At 37.1% G+C, this 15,481-nt stretch overlaps 1 protein-coding gene across 1 annotated transcript in view; it reads right to left on the bottom strand.

The window, feature by feature from the left end:
* LOC103130141 (adhesion G-protein coupled receptor D2-like) overlaps nt 1–15,481 on the bottom strand; it is a 78,655-nt gene that overhangs the window by 29,326 nt on the left and 33,848 nt on the right. Inside the window, exons 21-23 of the mRNA XM_007541467.2 lie at nt 10,017–10,058; nt 4,814–4,867; nt 1,882–2,026 (exon numbers count right to left, since the gene is read on the bottom strand). Coding sequence (XP_007541529.1) covers nt 1,882–2,026; nt 4,814–4,867; nt 10,017–10,058 — 241 coding nt within the window. The remainder of the gene's footprint in view (nt 1–1,881; nt 2,027–4,813; nt 4,868–10,016; nt 10,059–15,481) is intronic.

Below are 15,481 nucleotides of genomic sequence, written 5' to 3'. Positions count from 1 at the left end.
CTCTGGTCTTGGTCTTGTCTTGGTCTCGGGTTAGGTGGTCTTGAACACAACACTGGTATATATGCAGTAACATACATTTGAATATTATTGAAAAAGTTTATTGAATTTAAAACATGATGTTCATAGCAACTCATTACACACAATGTGTTTTGAGCAGCATTGTTTCTGCTCATTTTGCTGAATGCAGTGGTAGTGACAGCTGGTTACAAAGTAAATCTTGGCAAGCCTGATTTGGAGATGTGTAAATACTTCCAAATGCATTTCAGCGCACACTGTTAGGAAACACTGACATTTATTATAATTTTTTTAATAAGTTAATATGTATATGATGATTATTTTGTAATTTCAGATGTTTTTCTCCCTCCATAACTGAGAGGGCAGCACCCCACACACCCTTTTTATGTGCCGCTACTGGAAAATGCAGACTAGAATCCTTTGTATTTCTGCTTTTAGTTTAAAGAGGAAACAAGAAAAAGAGAAATTATGTAATTCTGCATCTGCCTCATCAGCTCAAAAAAACCCAAGTTACTAGTTTTAAGTTACAAAATGAAAGCAGGACTCGACCTCTCCCTCTTTTTTGGTCCTCTTTGAAACTGGTACCCCCAATCTTTCCCACAGTGAAACAGGGTTCATCACTGGCAAGCGCAGCATGGGTCAGAGAGCTGAACCAGAGCCAGGAAGTCTGGTTAGTGTTAAAGTTGAATAGGGTACTTCTGATGTCTGATTTCACTCAACAGGCCAGCCACTATTTTCTATTTCAGAATGCCTTGCTATGAAGTCTGGATGAAATACCAGCAAAGGAACAGACATGGGGCACAATTTTATACTGTTGCCTTCCAAAATCAGCCAACACCCTTAACCTACAACACATTCTGGAGGCAATTCTGCTAATTTGAAGAAAATGAAAAGGGATGTGGCTGTAAGTTTCTTACAACTTCTCATACTGACTAAAAAAAAAACATAATTATTCTGTGAAGAGTCAATCTGAGGACATTGGTGCAACAGAAGAAGGTTGGTTGAAATGTAAGTCACCCATTGGGATGATAATCTCAAACAAACACAGATGTAAAACCATTTGAAATACTGTGACAAGTCTATGAAGAGATAAAGGGAATGTTAAAAAACTTGTACCAACTTATTTTTTTTACTGTATTGTTGTGAGGGCTATAATTTCTGCTATTCAACTATTTGAAAATTGGATGAGGTCAAACAAAGACCTGTACACTACAGAGGGGTGTACATACTTAAATCATACAGCATTTGTTTTTATTCATGTACTGTTTTTGCATTTTGGGTTTAATCAAACAAAGCACTCAGTGTGGTGTTTTTCATCTGAAACGGTTTTTTGCCTAATTTAAAACTTAAGGACAAAAGTTTGGTTGTTCAATTTACAGACTTAAAATTCAGTTTCGAATGTAGTTTATCATAAAGCACCAATGAATTATAATCATCTCCAGGCACTTTACAAAAATTGTTCAGATATTTCAATTGGTAAAAGTCTTTTGTGTCTAAGTAGATACAGCAAATTGTATGGACACTGACCCGTAGCAATCAAGTTTCCTTGACAACTGAGTTTGGCATTCAGCCTAATCTTTTCTAGCAAAACTTCTTCAGCTAAGTTGAAAATTATTTACACAAATTTCAAAAGTCAAGGTACACAAAACATTTTTAAAACACTGACATTTATTCTAGAAACAACAGGATTCTGCGCAGAACAGGTTGTTCGCCAAATTGTGGTCTAATCTGTGCATCTAATGTTTCTAATCACACATGTTAATAATTGTAATATTTTAAACCGTACTTTCATAATGGTTTTTACTTATGCTTGTTAAAATGGTGGCAAAAGTCATAAAAACTGTTGAAATAAAATAAAACTCTCACCTCTGCTCTTCTCTTCCTCCATCCTATTGGAGGACGTGCTGTTGCACGGGTAGGTCTCTTCCTCCTGGCTAGGGGTTGATCCAAGAGGATAACTTACAGGACGGGAAGAGGTCAAAGAACTGGATGGTCGGGAGCTGGCACAGTTCTACAAAAAAAAGACAAAATTAAGCAATCTCCTGATCAGATTCCTCAGATGATGATTAGTTACTCAAACAAGGATTATGAGCATTGTGATTTGTTCGACCACTCTTTTTTTTTAAAATGTCTGTTGTTTAATTTGTGTTTTTCTTACTGTAAAAAAAAACAGGTCCAAGTTAACACACAAACGTCAATACAGTACCCTTGTTTGTGTTTAAGGTATTTTTTTCCTCATAGTCACTGACATGTTTTTCTTTTATTTTAATTATTACAACATGGAACAGGAGGGTTATTTTTATCTAAGTTAGAATTGGACAGTGTCTTGTTTTGCACAAGCTTTTCCTTGTCCTGGGTCACCCAAAAGATCACTCACTCACTCACTCACACACACACACACACACACACACACAAAACCTCCAACAAAGATTTGGGTGCTATACAGGTTCATTAAATGGAAAATTTTCGAGGTGTGCTATTCAGTTGTTTTCTATTGTAAATGTACAGCTTTATTGCATATGCCAAAAATGCAATCAAAAGAATACAGATAAATGCACAGATACATGTTGCAATAAACCTTTTCTAACCAAAATGCCAAACCACAATATTAACTTTGATTAGATGAGTCCCACAACAATGTGTACCCAGTTTCAACTGTCTACCCGTAAAAAAAAAACATTTGATTCCAACTGGTGTATCGAAACTTGAGAGAAGATTTAAAAGAAAAAAAAAAAAAAACTAATCCCTTTCTCATTTATATCTATATTTCAAGGATGTCATGGGCGTGAAGTAGTGGGAAGGGGGATGGAGGGTGTTTTTTATTTGGACTTGGCAACTGACAGTTTTATTTCACAAAGCAATCCGGCTGTGTGTGTGAGGAAGAAGGAGGTCAGGGTAGGTCAAGAGGTATGTGGTATCAAATGGGCCGGTGACACTGCTAAAAGTGGCCATGTATGTGTGAGTACATATATAACCATACACCACAGGGGTTAAAAAAAGAGAGCATGAGTTGTACGCCTGAATATAGAACAACAATAAGGAAGAGGTCAAAAGAGGTTGACGCTAGTGTGGGATTTAAGAGGGGAGATTTCCTGATTGTGTTTGATGGAATTTATTTAAGATATTGTCAAGGTTATGCATGTCTCAATGCAGTAAAATAACACATTTGTAAGTTAAGAAATTGATCCCTCATTCAAATGACTGCAACTTTGTGTATTGTCAAAATAGTGAAAAATGACTGACACACCTGTTTCACCTTTTCCAGGTAAATTCCAATTGAAACTGATCATCTTATTGTATCCTTTACGCAAAGGTAGCGTGACTTTATCTAGACTACACTCATTGTTAATGTTTAAATGAAAGGGAGACTAAGAGTTCCGTACAGTTTTTCTCAATTTAAGTCCTTAAAATGCTATTGACGTGAATTATCCCACTGGATTAAATCTTCACAGGCATATAATAAACCATACAAACCCTTTTATCTGTGACAAGAGCAATACGTCTCCAAATGACCCCATATGCTGTAACAGCATCAAAAATCCTCTTTGCGCCTCACCTCAAAGGCACAATACCCAATCCTATGTTTTACAACAAGAGGATATATAGGGGCATGTGCGGTCATCTAGAGCCAAATGTCTCCTATCTAACCACAGGACAGGGGGATACAGTATTTCGAGCAGGATTTATAGCACAAAACAGCATTAGCTAAAAACTATCAGGCAGCAGCGATGGCTTAAAAAAATGCATTCTGGTAGCGGAACCTGGCAAGATTGGAAAATTGCCACCACGGGAGGGGAGAGGACGCAGTAAAAATGACTCTAGATGGGGGTCCCTCACTGATAACAGGAGAAGCACATATATCAGACTGCACCTGGTGGCAAAACCCCCTTCCTCACAAACTCTCCACACTGACATATATACACATGCACATTTGAGCTTATCTATTTGTTTATTTCCTCCCATCTTTACATTGTCCATTTTTTAGTCAAAGAAGGGTCAAAGGGAAGGTGTAACAGCATGCTCAGTTTTCAATCTCCTGCTCATAAATGGCTTCAAGAGAAGGGTTAAAGCACATGTGTGTGGGTCAGAGTGCAGAGGGAGGAGCAGGACAAAGTATTTCTGGAGATTAAGTGTGACACAACACCATGACCAGAAGCACTGTGTCTGTGTGTGCGCACATGAGATGGAGGATACACACAACGCACCATTGGCAGAAGAGGTTAGAGTGATGAGTGGGTGTTTGTAAAGGGCTAAGGTTCATAATTGCACCTTTAAGTGCAGGAGTTGTGTCTTTGCATGTGTCAGACTTTTAAAAGGTGCTGTGTTGGCAACAATCTTTCTTCTTGCACAGGCCTACAGACACACAAACACACACTGGCAATATCCCACAGTTTCAGCTAAACAGCAGAGTCCAAGCGGGTATAAATACTGCTCTGACACTTTAATGTCTGGGGACGGCTTGTCCAGGATTAGAAACTTGTAACCCACTGCAGAACCTGACATTGCTGGGATGAAGGTGATGCAATTGGGAGAGGGAGGAAGGGCTGAAGGGGTGTGGGGGCTATTATGGAGGGTCTATGTTTGATGTATAAGGGCATCTAACATAGACTGTCGACCAATAAAAGGTTATTAGAAGCTGCTTTGAAGCTGGCTTTCATTGGCACTGAAGGAGTTGCTTTTTTTTTCTCTCTCCCACGAGAAGTAAAATACAGTTAGTTACACACATAATCAACAGAATTCATAAAAGCACATGGACCTGCGTGAACACCCCTTCAATTGAAAACTTAGAATGACTTACAGACAAATTAAGTGCTTTTCTTCTCTCCTTGATCCTGTTGACAGTACTCCACACCTGGAAGAAAGAGAATTAAACAAAAGTAGTAACTATTTATCTAAACTCAATTAACCATGTCTTAATAAATAAAACCTAAATTGAATTTCCCTGTGCGCACAGTCAAGTACACAAAAGGAGGAAGAATACTAATTAGTAAAGGAATAATCACATATTTTTTAGAAATAATCTCCAGACAATATCATGGAGGAACTGGAACGGTGTAGATGTGCATGTGAGGGTGTTCCGGTGTGTCCCAGTGCTAATGGGACTTGAAAGTGACACATAGAGCTGGCACACTAAGGAGACGACTTCAAGCTATCATCTGTCAACATGGAGCGGAGGGGCCAACAAATGGAGCTATTGGAGGAGAAGGGACCGCCCTAGCAGAACAGATTGCATTTTTACACTCGAGATGAAACTGTGTACTTGCACACCTTTATTTAACACACATATAACATCACAAAAGAGTGTCACTGATGTTGAAAATATACAGCACATATACACAGACACACATGTATGCAGAGAAAATTATCAATCCTCAAATAGTAAATTACGCCATAATTTTATTGGGAAAACTTTTTGTGAAAATTTAGACCACGTGGAAAGGGTTCATTTTACCATAACTGTTTCCACACATATTGAAAAGATAAATAGAAGCATGGTGCTACCTAACAATTGTAACCGATTAAGAGATTATCAGCAATGTGAAGAAATACATTTGTCAGTTTCCTTCTTTGATGCATTCAGGAGCGTGTTAAGTGAAAACGAACAAAGACATCAGACATGATGTCTTTGACTAAAAACAAAAAAGTTGCTGGTCATCAACTTGGACAAAACAGAAAAAAATAAATAAATCAAACAATCAAAACAATATAATTCCACAACTGGCATAGTTGTGGCTTGAAATTCATGTGTGACTACACTTAGAAAAAGATTAAATATTCCCAAACAAAGACCTAAACTTTAAGTACAATGACTGAAAATAAGTAATGAGTGTTGCTGTACCACTGTGTAAGTCCAAACTCGAAAATCTATTTAACATCTACAAAACAAAAAAAGGAATAACTTCCGCAGCAATTATGTTTATGTCTTATAAGGTAAAAAAAAAAAATAGAGTAACTGTGCTAAATACTTCTAAAACTTTTGAATCAGGTTTGGTTCTGAGTTTTCCACATTTTCTTATATCGTGTGTTGTTGTCCATCTGAGTTTGTCTTTGTCTCAATTTAGGAAGTTGGAAGAATTGTTGTTTTATTGTTGTTGTCTTTCTTACTATTGTTAGCAAGAGTTTTCTATAGCACAAAGTATTTGACATCTCTATACCCTATGCTCAACGTTATGGCAAAAGCATTGGAGCAGATCACATATAGTGCAACGACTAGGAGATCGCCTCTCCCAACCAGATATAGTGTAGCTACTACATGAGCAGAAGACTTCCATAAAATCCTTTAAGGTAATTATGAGGTCTGCATGCCTGTGTGTGTGTGTGTGTGCCTGTGCCATTTTCATGCACACCATCAGTACAAATTGGAAATTTGTAGTGGCTGGGCACTCATCTCTACAGCCTTTCCCGGCCCAGCCCACAACATTAGTGAATATGCATTATGGCTCATGGCTTCATTAAGTCACCAAGCATTATAAATTATGACACTGCACCAATCACACACATGTTCCAGAGACAGTTTGAGTGTACAATGAACGTTTTGCATACAAACCACTGCTGGAGGCCCTATTAATAGAAGGAAGAGCAGAATCAGAAGTGAACAGTGTTATTATTTCTGACAACGTCCTAACAAGGCCTTCAACACAGCATACATGCGAGTAAAACAACACTGTATAACATTATTTAAATGGGAAATTACAACTTTGGGATTTCATTGATATCAAAAACAGCCAGCATGCTGAGACAATTACGTGACACAACTTAATTAATCATTTGACAATGAGGGGAAGGGCATTGTTTTAGACTATTGTAATGTGTTTAAGGGGGTTTGAGTAGACTCAAGGTTTAGAACTGATGCAAAGCATGTAAATGGTTGCAACGCAATTTCCATATAAAAGCAGTGCACCCAACAACACCTGCTGAAATCCTTGGAGTTGATGGAAATAAAGGGTCATCAAAGCGTGGGATTACAAGGTGACCACCAAGGAAAAGCTAATTGCAATGAATAATGGGAAGCTATCGTCAGGTAATTAGCAATTAAGCATTGCATTTTGAGTATAATAGCAGCAGATGCAGTTTATGCTTCATACCACAGTTGATTGTTTAGCTGAAAAACCAGGCTTGTTAATCCACAATCTGACTTTTAAGGTCCAAGTTAATTCACCACCAACTTTTGCATATCAAAGTCATATTTCCTCATTAATTAGTTTTAAAAGGGAAACATTTAAAAGTAAAGTTAAAAAATTGAGTGATCTCAATCTTTTCTGGATACTTGTCAGCATATCAATAGTCGTCTTTTTTTATTTTCATTTTAGCACAGATAGCTGGAGACCAGCTTGGAATGAACAAGAGTGCCGATAGACAGTCTAATCCATTCACTGGAACTTTGTTGAACAAGGACACCAATCAACCAATGAAGAATTGTCTAATACTGATTTCTTATTTTACAATCAGACTGAAAAAAAATAGTTGTCAGTATGAGGGCAACTGCTTCTTAATTTCAGTGAAATGGGCATTTCCCTTGCTCCCTGTCACGTCATGTCTGTTAACTTTGACCTTTGAATCTGTGAACATTTCTAATTCACATGTATGTGGAAGGACTCTATATACATGTTTACGTATATTTATTTTATATTTATATTTATTTTATGTACATATTTATATGATTTTTGATTTAGTAGTGTGGTCTCAATCCACTGTGAAGCGGCTTCAGCAAGAGATGTAATTGCATGACTTCACGTGTCCAAAATATTTAACTGAAAAAGGAGCTCCTGCCCACTTCTAAAAAAATATTAGCTTAAATAAAAGCAAACGACAACTACATCCTTGGCTCATCATTTTACTGGAAGTCAAGAAGCCAGAAATATTTTGAATACTGATAGAAATTGTTTCTGAATATCTGCTATGGAATTTTGTAAACAAGATGGATGTTAGATTTAAAAAATCTGACTAACATCCAAAACATGAGACAAACGGGGTGAGTCCAAACAAAATATGTTTCTTCTAAAGGTGATGGAGGTTTGGAAGAAGTAATATGCACAGATCTGTAGTTCAAAGAGGTTTCTGTGAGTCTTCTTAACACAAAAGAAGGTTCCTTTTTTAAAAAAAAAAAATTGGAACATAAGCTGTTCAAATACCATGAAAACCTCAGGGTCAAAGACAACTTCAGAGACTGCAAATTATTTCTGCACATTAAAAAGGCCACTCAAGCAGGAATGCATTTTAATTTATTTTACAATGTAAAGGGTCAACCTTCCCAGCATCTGTTTTGCCAATAGATTGGCTATGACTCAGGGACACCTTTTCATCCTCTGAAGAAGACATGAATACAAGAAAGAAAGAGAAAATACAAACTAAAGACAGGAAATTGAAATGTTGTGTGAGACCAATGTAATCTTGGATGTTCAGATGGACGGAGGTGCTGATGAAGTTAGATAAAAACTGAAAAGTGGGAGGTCATGCAATTTTGCCCATTTACCTTGTAAATGCCTCATCTGAAACAACAAAAAGACATGACCTTTGGATTCATCAGAACTGAAGACTCATCAGCAGAGCTTCATTTAGGCCACAGACAAGAAAAGTGCTTGTTAGACATACTTTCATTGTATTGCATAGAAATTTAAATGCACTCTATCTGTCCTCGGAGTGTACAGTACAAAGATGTTTGTGCATATGAATCTCCTGGTCCAAAAAAAAAAAAGGATTTAAATAAAAGATATTATTATAGCGATTTTCAGGTAAATCTAAAAACAAACATAAATGTTTACTTATATATGGAATATACATTTTGTCCTTTTTAAATGTACATGCTTTTGTGATAGAGCAAAGATGAATGAGCTGTAATTTTTTTCTTAAAATGTTTTATTTTAAAATTAAAAGGTTACAATAAACCATATTTTCTGTTTATATTGATGTAATTCAAGTGAAGTGATCATCTTTTTTTGTATTTTAATGTAAAACATCTTTGGTTGTGTTGAATTTCAGCAATGAAATACAGTGGGTCCACCAGACACGGTGGTTGTGTAACCAAAATATGAACACCAGGGCTTAATAATTGTGTTTATACATTCAAAATGAATCTCAATGATAAAAATGTGGTACATTTTAGGAAGGTGCATAAAATGAAGGGGAGAGAAAAAACGCTGTTAGGGAGAGAGAACTATCTTGTGCTCAACCGTACTTTTTGGGATGAACAAAAAGTTGGTGGCATCTTTGTTGAAAGTTGGTCAAAATTTCACTCTAAAGTTTTGTTGTGGCTTTCCCCATGAATCACATGTGTTTATGAGACAAATTTTATCCATTCTTTAATTGTGGTCATGGGCCAGTAGAATAACCTTATGAGAGCAGCACGTTTAACTTGTCATTAATTTGAATATCTGAGTGTTAAAGGGGATGCACAGCTAAACAGCAGGTCTTACTTACTCTTTAATAATTTCCAGCAGGTAGCACATTTTTTGGTATTGTTTGCAAAGGTGGTCTTTGCTATAAAAAGTTTAAGCACTACTGCCAGAATCACTTTAAATAATAATCACATCCCAATATTGTTATTGTTTTCAATTATTCATTGGAAGCTGTTTGTTGCACAGTTTTGTTTTTTTATATATATATATTTTTTCCCATCCTGCAATGGTAGCTGCACTGGGCCATGCAAAGCCCTGGCCAGGAGCTTTGTCAGGATGCTAAATGGAGGACCGTGAGTTTAAAAACTTAAAGAGGCAGTGAAATATTAGCCAATGTGGGTGAGGAATGAGTGGCTGAGAAGCGCAGCGTGTCAGTGTTAAATGGTCGGACTCGGATGCATATAAGTTAGTCCAAGCATGAAGGGCAGTGGGACGCTCGCGTGGAAACGATGTCCCCTCCCCTCACTCCACTCACCCGCACAAAACGCGTTCGCACACGCACACACTCTGTCACCCCACCCACACAGCATTTAAGCAAGAAGCCCATCAGAAACTTGTCATTTCTCTCATTCACTCCGACAGCCTTGAGACACAATGCAGACTTACCTCTGTGTTGTACACCCCATATATCAGAAAGATGAACAGGCCCTGCAAACACAGACAAAGAAAGAAAGAGGGGAGAAAGAAGAGGACAAAGTTGTAACTGTTGTTTTCTCTTTTATCCTTTTTTTTTGTTAAATACATTAAAGAAAAGTACAAAGTTGAATGATGAGTACAGGGAAGGTGAAATGCTGTGAAGATGATGAAGAATTTATGTAAACTGGACCATCTTTGTAAAGCTCAGCTTGCACTTGTTTCATACCCAGTATAGACAGCACAAAGCAACTAGAGGGTGAAATACTAGGTTCTACCTAGATTCACTCAGGAAAACAATCTCAAGTGCTTGTTTTCATTTTATGTTTTTATTATAGGTGTGCCGATCGATCGGCCACCGATCATAATCGGCCGATTTCCGTGAAAAAGTGTATGATCGGTGATCGCCGATCACGGTCTTTTGTTGCCGATCATACAAACCGATCACCTGCATCTCATTTCGCAGCCTGCCTGTGCAGCTGGTCTCCTCTTTCCTCCACACTGCGCAAACCTGCAGCAACAAATCCTAAGCGATGTGGAACTATGACGCACTGAGTGAATGGGGAAGTTTGAGTGTTGCGTCGGAAAATTGAAGCAGGTGGAGTGAAGCAGGTCAAAATGCATCAACACGACGACTCTAATATGGGATAAAAACAGTGCCATACTTGATGGAGTTTGGCTACATCGAGGCTCACTGCAGTAAAAAAGACGATCAGATAGCAGGTAAAGCAGCGCACAGCTACAAACACTCACCCAGATTAGCATGATGGTCAGAAAGCTAAGCAAATAACCTGCAAAATGATTTAAGTCTTCGAGCTGCGATGTAAGACGCTGGTTCTGATCTTGTTGTTGAACCACTACTATGCACTACAGATAGTAATATTTCACAGATGGAGCTTCGCTTCTGCTCCACCTGGTAGTGACTCTCACACCGAACCTGTTTAAAGCTGCAGCATCTAACTTAAAAAAAATAATTTTACATACGTATTAAAACTTTCGCTGTCCTAACATGAGACAGATAATCTCTGAAAAAATAATCGATCTCCTCCCTGTTCTGCATAATTACTCCGCTCAGTCAGAAACAGCCAATCAGAACTAGCAGTAATCAGCTAGCCGCCATGCTAACAGGAAGTTTTCATTCAGTAAATCTGGATTGTTTGTTGTAGTGGATCCTATATTCCTTTGAATGTAAAGTTTTATACTTGAATTTTTTAGCAATGTTGAGAGGTTTTATTTTGACACTATTATTTAGCCTCTTCAGAGCCTTCATATGTTTTCAGTCTGTTAAAGATAGTATTACTGATACAATTTGGACAATGTCTGTTTTGTTTTTGTTCTTGGAAAAAGTTATTAAAAACAAGTTTTTGTCTAAATTAAGGTGAATTCATGGTTCCTTTTTCCACCTAATGTAGTCGGTAGTGCTTTTGATAAAAAAAAATAAAAATATGTGATCGATATCGGTGATCGGCCTTTAAGGGTGATCGGAATCGGCAGGAAAAAACCTGATCGGCATATCTCTAGTTTTTATTAAATGTAACCAGAAAAAAAACAAACAAAAAAAAAACAAACATATTCTCCATAGCCTTAATCACTTGTATCAAAAACATGCTTTTAAAATTTTATGAAATGAAAACAAAATTATTGGAGAATTAGACAGAACTAACCTATTAAAAATCTAAAGGCACAAACAATTACACACAAAGAGAGCAACTAGGAGCCGACAAGACCAGGAGGAAAGCAGAGGGAAAAAAAGGAACAGAATGAAAAGAATGACAGACAAAAGAAGATATTTCATGTTCATAAAACTCATGGCTAGTACCCAGGGTCCAAGAATGTCATGCCCTTGGAGACAAAAAAGCCTGCACTTTTGGGTGCAATGAAAAAAGGAGGTTTTTTTTTTTATTATTTTCATTCAAATCCATTGTGGCATTCACTGAATGTACAAGCTGTGCATTCACCTTCAGGCAAAAATGTAATCCTTTAGCCTCAATGAAAACAGTGAGAACAACAAACTGAGCACTGATTGAACTGTGCCACTAAACATGTACCGAGAAAATATAAAAAGACAGTTAAAGTTCTAGATAGTTCAAGGCTGATGGACTCACTAGATGCTTGGACAAGACGAACACAATGTCAACACGGACCAACTTACTACAGGCACAAAATAACTTTTTAAAGAACACCTCTCCCCTTTCACTGTCAAAGTGTTTGTGTTGCTGCGCCGTTAAAAGTGGGGGTGAGGACACATCACGAGGACCGGGCACGATGTGGTCAAAGCATCAATCAAAACAAGTTCAGAGCATCCAATTTTTGCCAGAGGGAGATCTCGATGCATCAACATTGACAACATGATTTGGGGGCCCATCCTCAGCGGCTGGATGACAATGGCTGGCGGCGACCTCTTGCTTGAGCAATAAGAAGTGGGCTGCAGCTCACCCCACCCAAGAATTGAACTGCCCTGTTTATCGTAATAACAGCTCAAGTCATACGTCTTTTTAAAACTGACAGTTCTGCTTGTCTCACACACGCGACAGACTATAGGCACTCTGATGCTGGGATCTCTTCAGTTTGAATTTTTATTCAATAATTGGAAATGCAAGAAAACTTTGTTTCATAAAGAATTAAAATAGCACAATGGAGAGATGAGTAAAGTCTGTTCGGACAGCTGGTTAATGAATATGAAAAAAAAAGTTTTAAATCTCTGAACTTTTACATATTTTCTTTCTTTGAAACCACAAACTTCAATGTATTTTATTGCTGTTGATTCTGATAGACCTACACAAAATATCATGCATAACTGTGAAGTAGAAGGAAAATGATACATGGTTTTCAAAACTTAAAAGTGTGACATGCATTAATGTGCATTTCCCTACGGTTAACTACAGGTTAATTACAGGGTTTCTGGGACAACATGTTAGAGAACATGAGTAAGCAAACAACTTCATACAGACCAAAGAACACAGCAAAAAGGTCAAATATAAATTGTGAAAATGCTAGACGCAGATTTAAAAACAATGCTTTGACCACTGAACAGGAAGGATAACACTGATTCCAAGTCAACTGGTTACAACAGACTAGTAGTACTAGGTTATTCAATTTTGTCAACTGGTAAAATGCGTTCCCTGGTTTGTGTGGTGAGGCTATATGAAGATGTTCTATTTACTCTAAATCAGATACAGTTTTGTTGTATTTGCTGGTCTGATTCTTCTGTTCACTAAAGTCAAGGATTACCGTTGTTGGAAATATAAATGCCAAAAAACGAAAATTTAGCATGTGTGGTATGGATCATAATCATCTGCTCAACAACAAGCACATGCATACAAATAGGCAAGTAAGTTTATGTGCAAACAAATACATAAAGCAACACTGCGGGGGCAATTTGCAACACATGTTCTATTGTATTGCATTAGAGTTGCAAGTTTAAGCTCTTTGTTGCAATTTGATTATCATGTTTTTGATCATTGCTCTAATTTGTAACCAATCTTTTGTTGTGCATCACACAATGTGAGGAGAGCATGCCGCGCGTATCAGTTAAAATGATCTTTTAACATCTAATTGAGTTAAAAATAAGATGGATTGTTTAAAATGTTAATTCATTAATATCTGCACTGAAAAACAAACATGCAAGAATATTGGGGCACATTATTTAAATTCCAGAATGTTTTTCTAAACTCAGCCCTGTTTCTTTTGAACTCGGCACAAGATACTGGCCAATTTATGCAAAGAGTGAACACAATTACTATCAAAGTATTGTTACACTGTACATCAAACAGCAAAGCATATGTTAATTTGCTCCCCTCTAATTAGCAAACAATTGTATGTTTAATAAGTTAAAGATAACACCGTGTTGTATCAAAAACATAATCACCCCAGAGAAATGTACTTTGCTGCAATACAACATAAAATAGTACTTGTTTAAATAAGTAAGCAGGACTCCGATTCTTGGCGTTTTGTCCGGGAAAGCAGAAAGAGTGAATTAAAGTTGAGCCACTGGTTTACTGCAGCGTATTCTAAGTCAAATCAGTTAAAGCAATGAATTCTAACCTTGATGCTGTTAAAATACAGACTGTTTATAAAGTTAACAACCTCCTTTTTGGAAGTTTTCCTTCCCCGTCCTTGCAGCTCACTCTACGTAAAATCGAGTGGAGTCCATTAAATGTTTACCGTGAGCCATTAAGTGCAGCTTAGCTTTGCACTAAAAGCTTCATGCTACTCTTTAATCCTAACCTTTGCAAGTGGCGTCGCTAAATTAAGCTCATCATATAAGCATATCCCAAGCTGGACATGAACAAATGAACAGGTTTTATTGCATATCTGTTGTTACGCTGACAACAGAGTTAAAAGATCAAATATGCAAAGGCTTATGTGAACTTACGGTAATACCAATTGGGTGTAAAATTTAAGTTTACAATAAGACAAAGTGTGAGAACAAATAATTCAGAGTTTGTCTGAACAAAGCAGCGGATGTTCTATCCGCCAGTTAATAAAAATTTATTTTGTTTCAAATAAATTTGAAACAAATTTATTTGCCTTCTTTGTCTTACTTGGTAAGACAAAGAAGGCATCTTTGTCTTACCAAGATGTGTTTTGTTTTCAAAGGCTAACATCTAACAGTAAGTTAAAGCAGCTGCATTGTTGCAAAAATTAGAAAACTCTAGAAACAAAGTAATTCAAATTGCCAAGTGCAAATTTGCCTTTGTTTCTCCATGGCACAGAACTCCAAATTAATCAGAAGGTAAGTCAGACACCATTTGTTTCTTTCTTACAATTTATCCCAGTTACAAAACAACTTCAGCAGAAACTCCAAAATAAAAGCAGGCATGACTGATATACTCATATTTAAAAATATTCAATTCAGGGGTCTAGTTAAAGCACATTTTAGATTCAAAAGGACATTATCATTAGTACTTTCTGAGCTGGGTTACGACAAGTTCAGATCTGGCACAAAGCCCCACAGATGACAATTAGCAGCAGAGCAGAAAAGTTTAAAAATTATCAGCAAATATGTTTATATGTTGGACCCCTGGTGTGCTACCTGAGCAGAACAGACTCTTCCCATAGGGTATTTATTTTGTATTTTGTATTTTTCTTCACTGCTGTTGTTGGTACATAAAACCTGATCTGGAAACAAAACATAAGTAGATCACTACATCTTTTATATTTCACACCTGCAGCCCCTGAAGATACACTTCACAGTTTTAGTGTCAACACCTTAGTGCACTATAAATGATTACATATTCCAAGTGAACGATAACTATACATTCCCCCAAATCTTTCACCTTTCAGCGTCGCCATTTCCAGTTTCCATCAAGCTCTCCAATGGAGAGGACTTATAGGGAGCAGCACTGGCAGGTAAAAATCTCAGAAAAGAGCAAGTTTATGACACTGTCCTTGGGAATCAAATTTTCAATGTACAGATATGAAAACTAGATTAAGGG

The sequence above is a fragment of the Poecilia formosa genome, unplaced genomic scaffold (assembly GCF_000485575.1).
Source record: "Poecilia formosa unplaced genomic scaffold, Poecilia_formosa-5.1.2 Scaffold10, whole genome shotgun sequence".
NCBI lineage: Eukaryota > Metazoa > Chordata > Actinopteri > Cyprinodontiformes > Poeciliidae > Poecilia > Poecilia formosa.
This window is presented reverse-complemented; position numbering and strand designations above follow the sequence as displayed.